Genomic DNA, 21,440 nt, shown 5'->3' with positions numbered 1-21,440 from the left:
TATAAGCAATTTGCACACCAAGAGTAATTCCCTAGTTCAGTGTGTGAATAGTGTTAAACGACAAACCATGTCTTGTAATATATCCACTGGCAGCTCAAAAATAAGCAGACAGCTCAGTGAGCACCTGAATTACAGAAAAACAATTTCCTAGGGACTTCTGTGTGTAGTCACTGATACCCAAATTGGGAAAAACTGTTGCAGCTTCCCATCAGCCCAGAGAAGGACCTGTCCTCCAGATACTCACCTGTTTCCAAGGGACATCTTTGCAGCTAGTTGCTTTTAAATTGCATTGTTGAATTTGGTTGAACTCACAGAAAAAGCTCAAAACCTATTAAGTAGGAAACAGCCACGAAACAACTGAGTAAGTCTGGGTTCCACAGAAAAAAAAAAAATAAATAAATAAAAATAAAAGAAAGACCAGGCTCTGGATTTTTACTCTTTTTCCTTGAGCAAAACTTGTATGGTGACTGCATTGGTTCCTGTCTTCTAATGAGGTCTAGATCTTCCTTCTTTCTGCTCAATGACATGTCTGTCCTCATATACTTGATGAAATCTCTGAAGTCTTATGGGCCAGATGCCTTTGATTTCAGCTGAATTAGAAACATGATGGTACACAAAAAAACACTAAAGGGTTACAAGAACTACATCAACAATCACACTAATCATTTAAGGACAGAGGAAGAGGTTTAATGATTCACCCCTTATGTACAGTTCCGTTTGCACCACGAAGCTATTTGTTAACTCTGTTTTACAGATGGCACATGCTGTTCCTTAAGGGTGGAACGATCAGCTTGAATGACAAATGTGGAAACATGCAGTGTAACTCCTAGGGCAAACCATTACTGTGAAAAGTCAGTCCCTGATCCTGGCAAAGCCTATTTAAGCCTGAGCCACTGAGATAATCATTGTAAGTGGTAAGCCTTTCCTTAAGGATATTACGTGATTTCAGATGTTTACAGCATGCAGACCAGTAGGTATGCAAGGAAAGCTTCTCTCAGTACATTCATTCCAGGGAGATAAACAATTCTAGTACTCCCAAAACAAATTTCTGTCTTACAGCTCGTAGCACACATCCCTTCTTTAGAACAAGTTAAACTGGTAGTTTAAAAGGAAGAAATCACAGCCAGGAATTTACAAAAGGAGTGGTTTAGGTCTCCAAAACTACATAGAAAGTACCTAAACAAGCAACCCGGTTATCAAAATGTCTGTGTGCCCAAGGGCTCTAAGAAATGGATAGCACTGAAATGACTACACAGGGACGTACTGGGAGATTTGGAAACTTGTGGTCCAGCTCCATTAGGGCCAACCGGTATAGCTCAGGCTCCTCTGTCATGTGAAATGTATAACTATCCCCCACTGCTTGGGCTTCTTGGAAGTATCTCTAAGTTTCTGCAGAATGCTTCGTGAGATTGATCATATCTGTACTTCACAGTACAAACTGAGCCTTCTGGTAGTTTGATTACACATTTCTGCAGTTGCCCTTCTCTGCTTTAGAGATACGGTACATGTTCTGCATAAGGAACTGACTCAGGAAAGAATTTTGTCATTTTAAGTAATGTTGTTTTCATCCAGTGTCACTGAAAAAGAACTCCTTTGAAATCTGTCTACGTATCGCATTTAATCCGTGTGTTTAGATTGCTCCATTTAATGGCACAAACTCTTGGCTTTTCAGGTGCCAGCAAAACCTGTACCCTGTGCCTGGGCATTTCTGCAAATGTACAGATCAGACTTCCCAGTAATACAGAAGGGCATCACAGTTCTCATCCTAGAACAATTACTTTGCTTGGCTGGGCTTCTAGTTAATGTTAGCTTGCCACATGGATTAAGTTCGGGCATTTGTGAATTGCTGTGGGTTAACACCCTATCTCAGTCAAAATAATCCATGTTTTAGGCAGCTCCAGGACTGATATTCAGGCTTCAGGATGTAGGTATCAAGGTTATTGTGAATATGAGAAGTCCTAACACTGTCATGCAACTGAGAGATGCCAGCATAGCAGCTGAGGAGCAGGAGACAGGGACCAGATGCAGGTCTTGTACTGATAGTCTGGATTCAAAGCAACATGGGCAACAAATAATCAGAAAGGGAGAGAAAAGCAGAACACAGATTCATAAATGGCTTCTGTTTATATGAAATCATACAAATGCTGCATTTAAGCTAGTGCATGTGCTAAATACATAGGAGACGCAATGAATCACAGAATTTACAGTAACACAAGGCAGTGAAGAAACACACATTCACGGATGGGAAAGAAAGGTTGGCTTAGCTTCTCAGGCCCACTTTCAGGGAGCGGGACTATCTGCTGGATAAATCTCCTTTGCAGAAGTGGCAATAAAAGTTCTTGGCTGCAGAAGAACTGATAATGGTGCCAAAGGTGAAAAAAAAAATCTCAATTCAAGCAGATCTCCCACTGCCACCAAGAAATCCATATCACAGCAGATGTCAATGGGGTAAGACAGTTACTAAGAAAAGGGAAAACCAAATTAAAAAAAAAAAAGGGGGGGGGGCAAGAAAAGGGAAAACCAAATACAAAACAAAAAAAAGAGAAAGAAAAGGGGGTGTAACAGCAATTGCTCACCACCAGCTGACCAACAGCAACCCCTGGAAAACTCCCCCACAGTTTTATTGCAGAGCATGATGTTACATGGTATGTACCATCCCTTTGATCAGCCAGGGTCAGCTGTCCGGCTGTGCCCCCTCCCAGCCTCTTGCCCATCACTGGGAAGGGGCAGAGTGAGAAACTGAGAGAGTCTTGACACTATGCAAGCACTGTTTAGCAATAGCTGAAGCAGAAACGTATTGTCACCACCATTTTGGGCACAAATCCAAATCACAGCACCATAGATGCTGCTATGAAGAAAATTAACCCCACCCCAGCCAGACCCAGCACAGGGACCCACCTGCAGACTGTCAGAACAGAGTGATCCTGCGAACAGCCGCTACCCCCAGGACGCTCAGCCCTCAGCTGCACTGAGTAACTGATTCAAGAGGAGGGGAACCCATGGCTAGGGGGCTTCCTTCTGCTTCAATGAATCAGCAAGGCATACATTTACTTCTTTTATTTTTTACACAAAAATCAGGGAGCTGATTTAGGTTGACTTACACTGAAGGGTGTGTAAACAAACAATTCCCTACTCAGCTTCCTCAAGTGATCACTCCTCTTAAATCTCCATTACACCCTCGCCTTCATGTCCAGGTTCAGACTACAAGTAATGGTTTGTCATGGAGAACAGCCATTTTCCACCTATGCGTACTCCACTGGGATGCACAGCTATCAGCATTTTACCATCTCATTACGCAATGTAAAAGATTTTTCTTCATTGCAGGGGCCCAATTTGGAGACATCAGAAAACACACAAGAGAACCCCCCAGTCCAGATTTAGTTTTCATTTTAACACAGCCATTCATACCAAATGCCAGCTAGCAAGCATTACGTCCATTGTACAAAACATCAGATCTCTTCATAATGCTTTCATAAATACAAAACACCAACTTTTTGACCATTGACCATTTCAATACGCCCAACATATTAGCGATCAGCCTCAAACAGTATATTGTAAAAACATTCAGCTGAATATTTTGCAATAGTATTTGCACCTGCAATTCATTGCTGGCTTGCAAGCATAAACATGAATAAAAGTTACACAACATTTGTTGAATAAACTGCTAGGTCAATTCACTCATTTGAGAGCTTCCTGGTGACATTTGTCAGTATTTTCTGTGGTTTTGAATGAAAAAATGCTTACCAAAGTGGGAACATGCAGTATTCAACCCACGTAAAAAGCACACATAAGCGAAGAATTAGAAATAATAAATGGGTAAATCATAAGAGACCAAATCAGTATTGAAATCAGTTAAACACAGCTGAAAAGAATGACTCTGTGGACCAAACCCAGTGGAAGCGATTATTTTCAAGGCATGACTACTACTTCATCACTTTGCGTTTTATTGATGGCAAAATCTTACCCAAGTCTCAGACTCCTGTTACAGAGACTGAAAATTCAGGATTTTATGTTTCACCTTCCCATGTTTTCTTTACCTGAACAGCCTCTTTTCCTTGGGTGAGCATTATTTGACTTGATGTTTTCATTTAAGAGAAGTTACTTAAAAAAAAAACCAACTGATTCCTCAGATACAGGCACTAGATTTCAACATGTAAAGTTCTATGAAATATTTATGGCACAAAAGTTACATTTCCCAATATTCTTAAGTTTTGACAGCCCCTACGTGCAGGAGAGAGGAGAAATGTGCTATGAGGAGAGAAGCCAGAGATGTCCACATGCTGGCTTCATAGATTTGTCCAGCAAAGTCAGAGGCAAGTCCTGATTGGTTCTACGGGCATAATTTGTGCACACAGGGGCTGTGATGATAATGTGGACAGACTCACTAAGACTTGCACTAAGGTGTTTTCATCTTACAGCTACTGTGTAGGAATGGAATGGGGAGAGGGCCTACATGGCCTTTCACTTTTTCCATTCTCCTGAACAGCTTCTTGAGATGACGTAAAGCAAAATAAATTCACTTAAGTCCATACAACTTGAGCACTTTACACTTTTTGCAAGTGACTCACAGGATCCAAAGCAGAAGTATATGAAAACAGAAGAAATTTTTGAGCAAATTCATGCAGCAAGAGTACTGATGAAATGCCTGTAATATAAAACTGAATGTTTAGGACTCATGTTCTCGGGAATAGGAAATTTTTCCTTGGTGAAAAATTATCATCTTTCCCACTCACAAAATTCCTGCTTCAGACTGTCCATGTATTAATTTTGCGTGTTGCAGACTTCCACTACCATTTACTTTATAAAGATGTGATACTCCAGCATCCTTGTAATAGGTTTTATACCATTATAAAAAAAAATAAATAAATCTTGCTATTGCTCAATTTCTTTTTCCCTTTTTTGGCCATGCAAAACTAGATATGAGCTGATTTGAAGCATCTGTATCAGGACTTTGTTCTATTTTGTTTAAAGTTCTGGTTAACAGAATTCATAAAACTAGTTTAACTTCACAAAGTATTTCGGAGCTTCTCATTCCCGTAATTTAAAACAATGAGCTATTTTGGGAGGTGCAGAACAGGGTGGATTTGATTTAAAATTATTCTGCTGCTATGCATTTGTAGCTAAACAAGACTCTAAACTATTTATTAAGAAAACACTAAAGCAAAACAAAACAAGCAAAAGACTGACAGAGCCCAGGCTGAATTATTTGAGTAGATGAAAAAATAGTGCCCTAACAGACAGAAGAATTCCCACCTGTCTATGGGACAAATGCCTGCAGCTGTGAACACATCAACAACAATCCAATAAAGAAAACTGAAGAGGGATTAGAGTATATTTTTATTAATTTTTCACTGATCTAAAATTCAGCTCATTTGGTTGACAAGTCAACAGTTGCAGGATATTCAGCAGAGGTGTATTTACCGTTTATCGTATACTTGGAGAAATTCACTTTTCCACTTGTTCTGAGAAATTAAATGCACAACAAATAACAACAACAGACATATAGTCAGGTAAATACATTATCATTACAAAAAAAAAGTTTAGGTAAATTTCTGTAAGATCTTTTTGCACCACTGACCTCATGACTGAAATGTGTTACAAAAGAGCATCACCACTGCCGTTTGCAGTGAGGCTATTATTTCACACAGAAACATTTCATGTTTGCAATCCTGCACTAAAACCCACAGACGAGTCCATTGGGCAGCTGGAATTTTCACATCCAGATGACAAACACACCACACCCTGCTCCTGTACCTATAAATGAGATAGCAACTTCTTCAGGTTAAGTGCTCCAGAAGGGACTGTTTTTGTCATCTGGTCAGCTATTATCAAGGCAGAGACACATTTTTATCCTTAGTCCTGCTTTTTAACAAGGCAGTAACAACACCCCCTAACCTGGCTACACACATCTTCTGAATATGACTAAGCTTTCTTTCACATTAAAAAGCCTTTCTGGTACAAGCAACCACAACACTGCTCTTTCCCAAATGAGGAAGGCACGCCCAAAGGGTTCACCCAACCAAAAAAAGCAGCAACTTCTCAGGAAAACAGACCCCATCCTCCTCTGCCCGCCGTTACCAGGCAGGCACGGAGCCAGCCCCCACACAAAGAGCAAAACAAGTTCTCAACCACAGAATTGCAGAAGTACTAGAGAGTTCACGCAGTCCACTGGGGACTTGGTTATGACTTAATTGCACATGAGAGGCACTCCTATATAACAGGAACAGCTACCAGGACAAGACTTTAAGCTAAAGACCTGTTAAAAATAAAAATAAAGGTTAAGACCCTGTCTTATCATCAGCTATGGCTGGCCACTAACTCCTCACCATCCTTCTGCTGCCCACGGGCCCAGACGTCCTGTGACATGGCATCTTCTCCCTCTTGGCCAAAGGCTCCCGGGACGTGGTGGGCTGTGTCCCACCTGCTCACGCCCCGAACCAAGCCATAGGAGCACCGCACGGTCCCCAAGGGAAGCCCCCGGCCCTCGAGAGGCCCCCAACACAACATGGCACCCAGGGCCTCCTCCACTGTGGGGAGTCACACGCAGCATGCAAGGTCTTCTCTGATTGGCTGCTCTACCACCTTCTGGAGCCCGCCCAAGCATGGCAGCCAATCACACCTCCCGGTTCACCTCGAGGGATTTCTCCTCAGGGCGGGCGAGCGGCGGGAAATGGCGACAGGACGACGCCGCGGGCCGCGCGTGCCCAGGCTACACTGGCACTTCTCGTCCAGAGGCAGCGGCTCTGCGGCACCTGCTGCCCCGAACAGGGGCAGGCAGCGCGGCCAGGATGGGCCCCGGGCAGCGCGGGACGAGGCGGCGGCGCCGAGGTGGTAGGAGAGGGGCCCGGCAGGGCTGAGGGGTGGGACGGGGCGAAGCAGAACCCCGGTGGGGGCCTGGGCCATCCACGCCTCCCTTCTCCTGCCCCGCTTCTCCTTGAGAACGTGGGCCCGAGCCCTGCCCTCTCCTCACCCCCTCACCACGGCCGCTGTTTCTCCTCGAGGTGGGAGAGCGGAGGGGTCACTGCTGCAGGGTTCCTCGTGAGGAGCTGCCAGGTAGGTCTGCTGCAGCCACCTTCAGCTACCATCTCCTCATGAAAAGGTTGTCCCTGGGTTTATTTCCTTTAGGAATAAATAGGGGAGACTGAAACTCGATCTTTATTTGGAAACGTGTGAACGTTTCCTGTAGCCATGCTCAGCAGAACAAATGGTACGACATGTCTGTATCAAAATGATGTAGCGCATTGCAGCGTAAAACCACATCTTCCTGTGCTGGTGGTGTGCCTTACTCCTCCCGTGGCTGCAAGGACTGAAGTGCCGCAGAGTGCCACAGGATAACAGAACAGACAAGAGGGCTGCGGTAGACACAGGTTGCCAACAGGTCTGACCTAGAGGGGAAGCGGTGCATGAGAACCCAAAGCACAGCACCTATAAAGTGCAGCGGTAGCACTGGCATATGTTGCTCCTGAATAAGGCATTTTCACATGAATGAAACCAACTTTTTACTCAACACCAAAACTATTTGAGTTTCTGCAAGAGATGTTCGCTTCCTTCCACGCTCCCTCAAACTCCAAAACTTTCCGTCCAGGAAGGCTTCCAAAGAAGCCCTCCTGGTTTCTGACCAGCTCTGCCACTGAGGAAAGGTCCATCTGCACTAATGACGGGAATTTCACAAGAATTAGTCTAAAGAAAGAACATGATCCAACCAAAGGTAAGAAGCACCACAGAATAACAGTGTTCAGACCTGAAATCAGATGCATTTCTTTCTGTTTTGGTAAGCTGGCCACGCACAACCCATTTATTCATTCAGGCATTAATCTCTACAAACTGGCTGAGCTATTATCTCTTGATAAATGAGAATAATAATAATAATAAAAAGTGATTTCCATTTGTACTTTTAAATACTTGAGAGACAGTAGAGTGCTTTGACAGAGAGGATGGTGATTTCAACAGCTTATTATTCTCTGGGAGTCAACTAAACGTGTCACAATTTATTAAAATCCTCACACGAACTCCATCCGTGCAGCTGCAGACCAACTGGTGTACTCTCCCTCCTTTTTCCCATCACTTGTATCAGCCCCAACACCGCACCGTTTTTAGATCTCTACGTTTTAACAGCCCGGCGCCGGTTAAGCCGTCCCTGCAGGCGACGCTCTCGCGCAGCACGCCCTGAGCTGCCGGCGGAGGGCTCCGCACAGCGCGGCCCCGGGGCGCGCTCCCGCGGCACGCGGCGCGCCCGGCAGCCAATGGGACGCTTCCTTTCACTTGCGGGGGGGGGGGTCTAGTTGTGACGTCACGGCCAGATGTGGGCCGTGGGCACGCCCCCGGCGAGGAGCGGCAGCGGGAGGCGGGCGGCTGTCAGCGCGCCATGCGCGGCCCGGGCCGGCACAGCCGCTCTCCTCTCGCGCCCGCGACGAAACGCCGCCGGTAATTCACCCTGCCAGCAACAAGCTGCCGCTGCCGGGAGCCGTCCGCTCGCCTTTTTCCTCTCCCACTGGACTTGGGCGCTTTTTTGGATTTAGGGACGGGCTGGGCGTGATCGTCGCGGAGTGCGGTTTTTGATGGCTGCTAGATCAGACTTCACTTCTGCTGAGAGAGCTTAAGAAATAGAGGGGAAGGTCTGCTTGCCTAATCTCTTAAAAAAAAAAAAAAAGAAGTGCTTTTTTCCGGTTTGGATTTCTTTTAAAACTTATGAAAAATGGCAACAGCAGCGTACGTGGATCATTTTGCAGCAGAGTGCCTTGTTTCTATGTCCAGTCGTGCTATTATCCATAGTCCCAAAGGGGAGCCTGATCCCCAACCTGATGCAGCAATACCTCCTTCGTCAAATGGAGAAGATAAGTGGGAGGTCAGAGAGACCGGGAAAGACAATGGATCGTCATTACTTGTGGTAGCTAGCATTTTAGCAGATCTGAACCAGCACGTCCCAAACTCACCCGCTCTCAAAATGGAAAAAACAGAGACCTTTGATATCACAGAACAAATACACATTTCTATCGCTCCTAAGGAGTTTGGGGAAGAAAGCGTGTCTTCGGCTGGTAAGCGTGGAGGAGGAAAAGCAGCCACACCTACTAGCCTGGCTGCAGTAACTGAGCCAAGCCCCAGACAAAAGAACAAACGCGGGAGAAGCTGGACTGACCCCGGATCACCCCAGAAAAAGCACAAATGCCACTATGTGGGGTGTGAAAAAGTTTATGGCAAATCTTCCCATCTTAAAGCTCATCTAAGGACCCACACAGGTTAGTTGCAATCCAGCCAAAGATTTATTTGTTACAGCTTGGTAATTAAAATGAATGTTGGAAAAAAAAAAAACAAAACACAAAAACAAACTTGTATTTGGCCACCATTACGGTTTCATCTTTCAGAACTCAAGCTCAGAGAAAAACAAAAAAAAGCCCGCCGGGAATAAACCCTTACTGGGCATAGATTCAAAGCTAATGTTGCCTTTTATTACTTAATATCACAGGGAATGGAGCGTGGGTCATCTGTGTGGATCCTACCACACTGTAATTTTTAGTTGTTATTCTTGTTTGGTGTATCTTCGACTTACCCTTTACAAGGCTTCTTACCTTCCCCCATCTACTTTTTCCAACACTGTGCTCCTGTCAGTACCTTTATACCTGCTTATCACTTCCAATACAAGCATCAGTACTCTTAATAGTTTAAAATTAAATGTTCTAGAGGCACCCGAATGACCGTGTTTCTGTTTCTTTCTTTAGAAGGCATTTTTGTGAAGCTAGAGCAGGCAGGAAGGCAGTTGAGAGGCAGAATATGAGTCACAAGGAGATACTGAACATAAATGTAAAGGGACATGGGCAGCTTCTGAAAAAGCTTTTAGCAGCTGAGTAAAACTGATTTCAACGACAACAAAAAAAAAGCACATTTGAATGTAAACACTAACTTTTCCTGATCAGCGTTCACTTGTTGGTGGTCTCATCTGACTGCTTCTTTGTTGCTATCATAACTTACAAGACATACACACCTAAAAAAAGTTGAAGTCTTGCAAGCACCATGGAAGTTACTGAAATAGTTAGGAGTACTATATTGAAAAAGGCCCCGTGACGTGCCATACTTGATGCCTCTGCCTTGTGTTGGGGAACAGGATGGCCTACAGTTGCACAGGGAGCTCCAAAAACCGAGGAGACTGATCTCTGCTGGAGACACTGGTCATAGTGTCTATGACAAAGCACCATGCAGATGAGAACAAACTTAGGCAAGCTGTTCAACTGAGTTATTTCAGACAACAAATTAGTTTACTAAAATCCGTGATCAGTTTGCTTATAAAGAACGTTAAGGAAAAGATCCTCAGAACTACACCTGACAAATAACTCCTGAACCATCTTAGCTCAGAAGTGGCAGCCTCACCCACACCAAACAAACCTCTTCAAGCGTACCTAGCTTTTCCTGCTGCCTTCCTAGGATGAAGGAAGAGCTGTTCTAAACTGAGGATGTTTGCTTTCTGTGGCAGAGAAGAAAGCCCCGTCAAGTTTAAGCATATAGACTGACAATTCCCTATGCAGCGCGGCCAAAGGAACAGCATGTTCCTGGCACCCTAGGCAGCTTGCCCCGCTTTGCGCTGTGCGACTGTTTCTTGCCTGTTTGGAGTTCATGAGAAAAGGTGCTTACACTCAGCTCTCAGGGAATTTTCTCCATTGATTTTCAGTTCTTTTGCACTTATTTCTGGCCTTTGCCATTGTCCTAGAAGCAAAAGATAAACTTAGCCGTGTTTCTGGGCTCCCAAACCAACTGGAAACCAAGACAGGGAACTCCTCTCCCCGACAAAGAGAGAAGGGCTGGGCCACGTCCGCCCTGCAGGGAGAGGAGCGGGGGGAGTCGTGCTCTGGGCTGCCGCTGAGTGGAGTCATTCGAGGACACTGGCTTGCCTCCAGGTTCTCTCAGTTGTTTTCTTTCTTTTTTTTTTTTTTTTTTAACTCTTCACTTCCTGTATTTTTTCCAAATCTGCAGGGCTTAATTCATTCTTGCTGTAGCTAATGGCACAGAGGAAGAGAACCATGTGTGTGAGAGCTAGAGAAAAAGTGGGGAAGGGACTGGTTTTGCCCTGGGAGTGGCAGGACCCTCGGGGACTAGAGCTTCTTTGTTTTCTCGTGTCTCCAGTGTCTGTGTGGGAAGCTTTAAACAAAGCTGCCAAGTTTTCCTCCTCGCTGGCAACAGGTCTTTCTCTGTTTGGATTCTGTTCTAAACAGGCTTAAATGCCTCTTACTCATGTTGCAGAATGCTTTCTAGGGTGTTTGTGCTTTTTTGTTGTTATTGTTTTTTAAAGAAGTTGTGACAGGCTTGAAAAAAGTTAATATGACACTTGGAAAAGCTAACAGAACATGCAGTGACTTCCAGACAGTTTTGTTTGTTTTAACTACAAAACACATAATGGCTTTTACTGGATTAGAACAAGGGTCTTGGGTCTCCCCTGCTTTCCAATGCCCATAAACTTACTTGGGTAACACGTACGCATCAGCCTGCCAGATGGGTAGGATAATGGCTGTCCACCTCACCAGCGAAAGTACTCCAGGAGCACATGAATGGTACTTTAAACCTTTAAGGTAAGCTGCCAGAGTGACTCCCAAACCCAGTTACTAAGAACCAATCAAAAACTTCTGCCATGGATTAAAACTTTTTTCATGTGCTGTATGACTACCCCAGCTGGTAGGTAGGGGCAAACTGAAGGCTAAGAACAGTACTGCAGGCTAGAAGATACTGATGATAGTGCTGGAGGTATTTGGATGGTGCAGTTTATGACTTGCTTGTCTTTGTCTGCTACTGTGCTCACAAATTAAAGATTTTGCTCTTCATGTTCAGAGCAAGGGCAGACTTTATTATTGAGGTTATAGTGTGGCAGAGGGATACCTAACCTTTCAAGTATTACTCAGTTAAATCCAGTCCACATTAGTAGGGACTGAAAGCTGGCAGTGTTTTCTGACTGTTTGGTGGTCCATGTAAAATCTTTGATTGTTTTAGCCCGATTTTAATGCTCAAATGTGCCAAACAAACACAGTAGTCTACAGGATGCTTATTATCCTATTTCAAGCTGAAGAAACAAGGTGGAACAGCCAAGAAGGCATTATCTGCCTTTTGTCCTTAGGCCATCGCTCAGAGTACAGTGTTTTAGATTGAAGTTCCCTATTAGATCTGTATGTGCTAGAACAAACTGTAGTGTCTTGTACACTAGCAAGTTAAGCTAGCTCAACCTTTGGAATGCTTCTTCTTTATTAACTCAAGACAACCTTGAACAAGGCAGAAAATAGTAGTCACCAAAGTCTCTGCAGTTCTCCCCCCAGCCTACAAACCCTTCCCCTCCCCCTAGGTTTCTTTTCATGTTTATATTTTCCACCCCACCCTCTCACTGGATGTCCTGGAGTTTAACATGATCATCAGCCACAAAGCCCTTGAAGTTTTAATGTTTACCAGAAGGTTATATTTAGTGTCAATGGGTAATGTCAAGTCCAGATTCTTTTCCACTGAGGTTCCCGTGAACCTCAGAGGCTGTGTTATGATCCACAAATGCAGCACTCTGTCCCAAGGTATAGTGATCCCATTGAGGCAAAAATTCCACTGGCTTACCAGTTTAAAAAAAATCCCCTGCTGAGAAAACTCATAAATAGAAAGAACTTTCAGAAAATCAGACAAACCATTTACATGACAAAGTTCTCCTTCCTCTTAAGCTGATTTTCAATGTGGGCTCACTAAAAAGGTTTGGAAATTCTCTGGAGTCACTGGAAACCAGTTTGTCTCTGATATACCAGTGGGAAGAAACAGATGGTGCAGAGTCTAATAGCTATCTCAGGCCAGGACCTCACCGAGCATTGTCAGGGCCTGCTGTGTTCTGGGAGGCTACAGAGGGCACCAACTTACTGAATTATACTACATACAAACACATAGGAAAAAAGACTACATTTTGGGCAGGGATCTGAAGAATCCTGTATATTGCAACCCTCCCCAAAGTCACTGTGACCTCTAAGAGCTTTTAGCAATCTGCATTACACGCAGAGAAAGCACAAAATAAAGCTTTTAATTCTAGTGAGATTTCTTTCTGAACTTACTAATTCTGCTCACTGTCCACTACACCATAATGCAAGAGCAAGTTTCCAATTATTAGAACTAAATGTGTTTGGGCTAATTAGCATATGCTAAAGATGTGGCCACCAGTCGCAGTCTGAAGTATTACTGGGAGAGTCTGGCAGTGAAACAAACCTGTGGGCCAGGTGACTTCACAGTGGCTCCTTTGTGCTGTTGCTTAACTGTCATAGCTGGCTGCCCAGGCGTAGGAAGAGGAGGCGGCCACCCTGGACGCATTATTCTTGCTCACAGATGTCAGATTAGGACTTGTTGAGAAGAAAGTGATCAAGGCCTTTGTTGGTCTCTAGCTGGCAGACTGACTTTGGGCAGTGACATTTTAATTAAGCCTGCTTAACCTTGCAGTAGTCCAGCGCTAAGTGTAGCCTGATCTGCTAGAGGCACCAATTCAGGTAACTAGATTGAAGAAGGATGCGTTATTAGGTATCTATTATTTTTAGTCTAACTTTGATTCATTAAGTATTAACTGAATTTGAATAAGTAGAAGAAATTGACTTCCATTCACTCGCTTGATTATCTTAAATCTCTGTAATCACAATTTTAAGGGCAACACTGAGGAACCCACGTGAAAAAAAATTTAACTTAAGCACCCTTTCTTCTCAGTTACTATGTCATTTCCCTAAGCAGAATTTTTCTAATGAATTAGTAACAGGGGTATATGAAAATGGGGAAACTCATAATATATTTGGTATTTGAAAGCAATCTTCTGAAATACAAAGCAGTCAGACCTCGTTCTCACAAGTGTAACAACAGCATAACAACTAGGCTAAACAAAATAAAGTATTTGACCTGTGTTTAGGTTGGTAAGGTTTTAAAAAGAAGGATAGTTTTCCCTTTCAGTTCTAGCAAATCTGCTTTGTTCTGACTACATTAAAGTTTAAAAGTTAAAGTTTAAAGTTTAAAGCACGGCAGCAAAGCACAACTTCTTTGAATTTGGTCCGAATCAAGGTGCCACCTAAGCGAATGTAAAGAAACTGATTGACAAGTATAAGGAGAAGCAAGTTCACATGTCAGTGAAATAAAATTTATCTTACATTTTAGCACCTGGCAATTACCAGAAGCTTAGCTGGTTAGCTCAAAATGTGGCCTAGGTTTCCTTCTAGCTTGCCTGTAGGCACACAGTGACTCCAGACAGGGTGTATGCACATGGGTGGCAGGCAGGCAGGCAGTGTTAGTGAGGAACCAGACCTTTACAAGAGAAGGCTGCGAGAAGAGAAACTTGATCTAATGCCTCCTGTGCCATGCAAGACCAGCAGAAAACAGGGCTGCAGGTTATGCTTGGGTGTAACAGCAGGAAACGTGTGGGTAGCACTGGTTCAGTCCATCCTCTAAGCTGGCAGCTGAGCTGCTCTGGATGCCAGGACCAAGCATGAAACTGCCCACTCTCTGAACATGACACGAGAAGAAACTGGAAGGGTCTTTCCCCAATAGTGGTTTCCCACGGGCAGGAGGACTGGCTAAGTTAATGTGGTCCTCCCCACATCACCCTCCAGTCTCAGTTCTAGTGGCTGGGCCTGCTGTTTTTGACTTGGATTAAAAGTTAGAAACAGCTGGCTGGCTAGCATTGGATGCCTAACTCACTGGCATTAGCATACAGCCAGTTTATCAAAAAGCTCTAGGGTACTTCTAAGGCCATGGTGCCCTATAATGCTCTTCTACTACCCTCCACCTCTTCTCCTTACTGAGCATGACAAAAACACCTCTTATAGGTTTTTCTTTCAGACTAGAACAAGTAGTAGGTTCAGGACAGTTTCAAATGCTAGCCTTGTGAAATAATCGTCTTTGCAGCCTGACCCATAAGCACTCTCTCTCAGTGAGAAGTAGTTCAGCGCCTGTTTCTGCACCTTTTTGAAAGCTGATGTTCTTAAGTGTCTGAATAAGCCCACAGTTTTAAGAACAACACGGAACTACAAAGCACTGTTTTTGTTTTCTCTGAAAGAGCTCTGCAACTACTGAGAAGCATTCTCAGTTTTCTTTTTTCAGAAGTTTTCCTAAGAATGTTTAAACACACCAAAAAAGCATAGTTGAAAACATAAAACAACTTTTAAAACAGTGCTGCCAAAGCCCTCAGCCTAACACTCAATTTCCAAGAATAAAGTTGCTAGTTAAGAGTATTGATTCTAAGCTAGGATACAGACAGTTTGCATTCATTGAAGATAACAAATAGTATATATGCTCTAAATATTTTAGTCTTAGAAATTACTGAAATAATAAGTACAGGGCATAAAGCTCAGGAAGGAACAAGCAGGTTTTAAAACTTACATTTTTCAAGATGACTGAAGTCAGAAAGGCAAAATTGTTGCTGCTGCTGCTCTCTCCGTTTACCTGACTGGTTCAGGATTGAATAATAAAGTTCAATTAATTCAGCTGCAAAAGAGTTAGGGTTAAACTGATTCTGTGGGGAATCCAATTAGCTGACAGCTGTATTTACTGCACACTTGAGTAATATTAGCTACAAAAAAGCCCTAAACCTCCTGACTGTTACGCAGGTTTTCTGTGAAAGACTTCTATCCTTCTACCCGCACCCCCCCCCCCCCCCCCCCCCCCCCCCCGTCTTTAATGAAATATTAATCATTCAGTAGTGTCTGAATGATTAATCACAGGACAGGCCTGAAAGCTGTTCTCTTATCTATGAGATATGTATGTTTTGGATAGTTTAGAAGAATCATTGAGAATGAATTTTTACTTATCTGGTTACCACAACCCAGTGTATAATACAGCACATACCTAAAAAATCAAAAACTGTGTATTACTCTATTTTGCAATGGGAAAAAAGATATAAATTCATGGAATTGAAAAACACTGTGTCCTACCATTATAGTCATACATCCACTGAAGATCAGGTTTTACTAAGAATTTACTCATCATTGTGGAAGTCAGTGACAATTTTGCATCACTGAAGAACAAAAAACGAATTGAGCAAGTATTTCAGAAATCTGGATCAGAAGGGAAGATTTCTCTGCCAACCTTGTTACAGAAATAAAGCTGTTGATAATAACTGACGGAGTTTAGGTATTGGAGCCTACAAGCCTTTAAAGCAAAACTCTACATTTCATTATTGTAACTGATGGAGAGAGGATCTCCTAGGAAAATCCTCTCTTGTTTTTCCCTCTTCACCACCATCTTTGGAACAGGCATAATCAGCATAGCTAAATATTCTCTCTCTCTCTCTCTGTAATTTTTCCAAATTCTTCCTTTGCTTTTGCTGAGTGAGCTGAAGAGGAAGATGACAATCTGTGTAAAAGACAAAGGAGCATTGCTTTGAATCTGAGGGACACATGGCTGGGTTATGTTGTGCTGAAACATGATCAAACTGGGAAAGAAAATCCACAGAAATAAAATCAATTTTTAACTTTTGCAATTCTTTGGAAATTACGTTTTGCTGAGACAGGTTTTGCTCTGGCAGTGAGTTGCTAATGTGCGTAACCTGTGATCATATGTTAGGAGAGCAGAAGGTAATTAACAACAAAAAAATAAATAAATCCCAGCTATGGTTTGGCTGTTCCAGTCAACCTCATTCACAGAATACAGTGGTCAGGGACACCTTTTCTACAGGGCACAAACCTCGGATATCTAATGGAAGAACATGCAGAAATTTCACAGAACTCTCTTTCCACAAACCATCTTCCTTTTAGCACAGAGGTGATGGTCTGGTCTAACACAATAACACCTATTAATATTGAAAGTGGTAAGGATGGATCACCATCCTGCTGCTCTCCTCATCCTAGAAACCTGTAGCTGGCACTTTCCTTCTCAGTAGCAAGTTCTGTCTTACATATAGTCCAGAGTATACCAGCAAACGGTCTCTTAATGACGGACAGTTGCATGGGATAGGTGTGTTTGTATTAGAAATTAATCTCAGCCTTATAGAAAATGTGTTCTGAATGACCTGTAGATGATTTTTGTGCAGTAGCACATACAATGCTTCTCTGCAGGATGCTGGAAAGTATGTCTGTGTGACATGAGTTGTGCATAAACAGATCTTTCACTAAACTGGAGTTCTTTATGAAATAAACTCAGTCAGATTTCATCTGAAAAGAAGGTGCCTTTAACTATTTAAAACACAAGCATTGCACTGTGTTATTGTCTAGTTGAACATGGTTATGGCACGTCCAAGAGCAGAAACCTGGAACTTGTTTATGTTGGATTTGTGGTTTCTCGTTCTGTTTTATAACTTAAGCATGTTCCATTTTTTTCCCCGTCCTTCCAAACTTGGATCAGCTGTTTGGAAGTCAGTAGTGACAGAGACAAAAATATTCTACTCTTGCAGAACAGTCTTTAAATGCAAAGTAGCCTTTGAAGGGTCTTTCTGCAGTATTTCTAGAGGTACATATATTTTTTTTCCTTTGTTACCCGCTAGGCTTTTATTAGGTAGATTCACATGGGCAGTGAGATCATTATCTTGCTGTGCATAGTTTAACAATAGCTGTACAATATGCCTTTTTATGTGTAAGCACTGAAGTCAGACACACATATCCTGTATTTTTCATGTCATGCAGATTCAGCAAGATCTTACATGGCCTCCACTTAATATAGAAGAAAAGTTTTTTAAAGTGCCATCTTTGTAGCTACTGGTGGAAAAACTACTTCAGAAGCTTTTTTTGCAGTCTTAACATAAAAAACCATTTACTTACCAGGAACTTGGCACAAATCAAATGGTATTGAAGTGAGCGTATCCTTAAATAACCTCTCATGCAAGGGAAGGATTTTCTGTAATCAGTTACAGCATTTTTGTAGTGTTCTCAAGAATTATAGGCAAAATATTTGTGTCCAGCTGTCTTCAATAAGCTATCTTACACTTACTGCACACAATGTGCCCACCAGACTGCTCTCTACTATTCAGTTACGTGACTTTTGGAATAGAGGCACCTGAAGAGCTTTGTTACTGCTGTGCACTTTGCAGCTTTCTGTCTGCTTTGGTCCTGCAGCAAGCTAGAGTAACCCTGGGCAGCAAATACATGAGCAGAATGGGCACATAGGCATGTAACCTTTACTGTCTTTGACAGTAGTTTTAAAACTGCTCAAGGACAGAAACGTTAACCACTTGATTCCACTTGAGTAAGATCACCTGAGGTATAGCAGCCAAAAAGGAGGCATCGAGCTTCTTCAGCTAACCAGCTGGAAGTAGTTCCACAAGGGGAATTTACAATGGAGCCAGCTGAGAAGGGTTAGAACATGGCAGCCTAGTCTGTCTTAAGATGTTTCCTGAAAAAAAATTGCTGAAATGGTGAACTATTCGTTAATAAATCAGAGAAATATTTGTTGAGAAATTTGGGTTAAATAAATGAAATTACATTGGTACAAATTTACACAATAAACTGGGGCTTTATAGATTCTTGCAAACCTTGTGGTGTATATGGGGCTTTCCTGAATTCCTGACCTCATAGTGTAGGATTCTCCTATAACAAATACAAACAGGGATGCTGCTAAAATATTACTGAACCACTGTCTAATTCCTCTTGTGTATTGTGGGGGCTTAATGAATTTAAACTTGCACTTTCTTTTAATGCCAGCATTAAAAGAAAAAGTTCTTGTTTGTTTTGGTGATATATTTTGGAAGACTAATGTGAATTGTATACAGCTTTCTAATGCACACGTGTGAAACTAGCAGAGGACTGAAAGCCCCTCTAAGTCAATGGAAATGTCTGTCCAGCACATCTATGTCCATATGAGCAGTTCCGATGGGCTGCTGGCAGATGGCTAGTCTTAGTGTATAAAAAAAAGGGGGTGTTTGCAGAGTATACTTTTTAAAATAGTACATGGCCAAAACAAAACCGAGTATCTTAGATATCCCCAAAGAATTACTTATCTGCCAGGGTTCACCCAGTTAGATTTATTTCCATTTGTGCAGAGATGTACAGCCTTCCATTTCCCATCCCTGGAGGTGTTCAAGACCAGATTGGACGAGGCCCTGGGCAACCTTATCTAGTGGGTAGCAGCCCTGGCCATGGCGGGGGGGTGGGTTGGAAGTAGATGATATTTAAGGTCCCTTCCAACCCAAGCCGTTTTATGATTCTGTGATATCCCCCAGCTTTCATCATTCTTGGAAATAATTGAATTCTTCTCGCTTAACGTGACTTACAAAAGACGTGCAGAAGCACAGGCATACTACCGGGAGCACAGCTGAATATTGTGGGAACATAATGCCACTCAAGATTCATTCCACTGTGGTTACATTCCACAATTTTCTTAGCAGCTTATCTGCATGTTCAGATATCATACAAGATCAATAATTACTTCATATATGCTGAAGGAATCGTTTGCAATTTTTCTACGTTTTCCTTCCAGCTTCAGTCAATTTTGTTGTGCTGGGATCTCCTTACAGGCTGTGGGACAATACTGTTAATGGCATCATCTCATTGACCAAATCAGCCATGATTTAAGCCTGTGTCTTTTGGAGCTTGGAGTTTAGAGGCAGCAGCAGTCTAACTTCTGGGGAGCTGTTTTAATTAACAGGTCTCACTGATGACTTCCAGAGGATGGGATGGCCGAGCATCCCATCAGTGTTATCCTCGCTGTGCTCACTTGAAATAAGCAAAGATTGTACAATGGTTGGCGCAACTGATTTACCATGAACGCTGTCCCAGACCTATACAGTTGGGAAACATACAGATGACATGTGTTTAGGAACGTGATTATCAGACACCTTATTAAGGCGATAATTTATGAAGGCCTCATTACATAATGCAGAGACAAAACTGGATTGAGAAATAGCTTCTAAACACTGCTTTTCAGAGCACAGATGTTCAGCAGCAGCTTCTAAGGAAAGAAGCAAAGTTTCAGGAGGTCTCCAAAGGGTGGCTTTGTTGTTGTTACTGTTTTTGTTTTTTGTTTCTTTTTTTTTTCAATAGAGTGAAGAACATTTTGTTATTCTGTTTATCAAAGTAGTTTCAGTTTATGGAATTGACCAACATTTCTGATAAGCAGCTTGGACTAAGCAAACATGCTGTTTCACTGCAAGTGTAAACTCTCGCCTGACTCATACTACAAGATACGAGAGGGTGAACAGCTATACATTTTTAGACTGTATTGCTAACATTGTTTATTGGTGAAACCCATGTAGAACTCACCTGTTTTTTGTGCATTTCTGTACATGAATGTTTTGAGCAGTGCTTCCTCTGCAGAAGACAATTATCACTGACCTTATCAAAGCAAAAGTATTGTATAATGATAAGCTATTTTAAACCTACATCTTGGACTTGGTACTTCCTTTTCTCTGCCCCATCATTTAAAGTGAACTTGTTTATGGCTGCTGTTAATTCTTCGAAGCTTTAGGGCTCTATAAAATAGAAAATAAAGGTCATAGCTCAGCTCTTTCACTATGCTTGATAGGATAACATAATAAGGATTTGGGTAGTCTCCCCTCTCTCAAGTCTGACGTGAAACTTTGCAGTGAAAGAGTCCTTTTCCTTCTCTTTGTTCATCCTTATCTTGACTGATGTTCTTACAGACTATTTATAGGAACATAATTCAATTTTTGTATGTAGTAGACTCCTTCACTTTGAATGTACAAATCATTGAACTTTTAAAGTTATTATTTGCCATTAAAAATCTCGTAGATAACAAAAAAGGTCCAAGAGAATGCCACCTAGATAATGATTTGTTTTTGTAATGAACACATAGTAAAGCAGCTACGCTTTCTGAGGATACATAATCAGTACCCTGCCTTGTGCTGCTAAGGTTAGCATTTGTTGGTGAATTGCAGCCTAATTATTTTGGAGAAGTGTTACTAGCATATGACACCTGTGCGGAACTCAAGTGTTTATGCTTGCGTAAAGTTTTTCTCTGTGAGAAAGCTCTGGTCTCATGTACGGTGTCCTCACAGACATGTCCAGACTACGCTATACACTTCTATATTCGACATATATATTGTAAAGTGGATGTGATCAGTGTTGCTTGTAGCAGATCCTGTATGTCAGTAAGGGACTCAAATGTTTGGTATACGCTACATTTTTCCAGTGTTAGTATAAGAATTGCTTTCAAAGATGTGCTTTCAAAGATGCTGAGATGAATTTCTTGCAGAAAGATGAGGATGCACATAGTTTTTCTTTGTTGCATGCTTTGGAGGAAGTGAGCTGTACTCTCATTTGGAAGTTATCATTTAACTGTTTTCTCAGCTAAGTAGTTGTAGAGAGGCTGTAGCATTCTCCTGGGTGTTCTGCAAGTTTTGTGGTATTCACTTTATGAAGAAGTGATTATGCTAGCATGCTTTCCATCTGAGTGCAGTCATTGCCATTTCAAGGACAAAAACAGTAAGAATTTTTCTTATTTTTCACAGTAAGATTTTCTTTTGTGTCTATTATTCACAAAGTAACAATCTTAAATTTGAGTTGTTAGAAGTTTTCTTTTCAAAA

At 42.3% G+C, this 21,440-nt stretch overlaps 2 protein-coding genes across 4 annotated transcripts in view; one reads left to right on the top strand and one right to left on the bottom strand.

Moving 5' to 3' along the window:
- Positions 1-15,589, bottom strand: part of TRPM1 (transient receptor potential cation channel subfamily M member 1) — a 138,089-nt gene extending 122,500 nt beyond the window's left edge. For all 3 annotated transcript variants that reach the window (XM_048060046.2, XM_048060053.2, XM_048060054.2), the window contains exon 1: positions 15,349-15,589. The gene's annotated coding sequence lies outside the window, so the exon portion shown is untranslated. The remainder of the gene's footprint in view (positions 1-15,348) is intronic.
- KLF13 (KLF transcription factor 13) overlaps positions 8,292-21,440 on the top strand; it is a 35,212-nt gene continuing 22,063 nt past the window's right edge. The window contains exon 1 of the mRNA XM_013177433.3: positions 8,292-9,236. Coding sequence (XP_013032887.1) covers positions 8,696-9,236 — 541 coding nt within the window. The 5' untranslated portion in view covers positions 8,292-8,695. The remainder of the gene's footprint in view (positions 9,237-21,440) is intronic.

Source organism: Anser cygnoides, chromosome 11, assembly GCF_040182565.1.
Source record: "Anser cygnoides isolate HZ-2024a breed goose chromosome 11, Taihu_goose_T2T_genome, whole genome shotgun sequence".
Classification (NCBI taxonomy): domain Eukaryota; kingdom Metazoa; phylum Chordata; class Aves; order Anseriformes; family Anatidae; genus Anser; species Anser cygnoides.
Note: the sequence above shows the minus strand (reverse complement) of the source record. Positions and strands in the feature narration are given on the sequence as shown.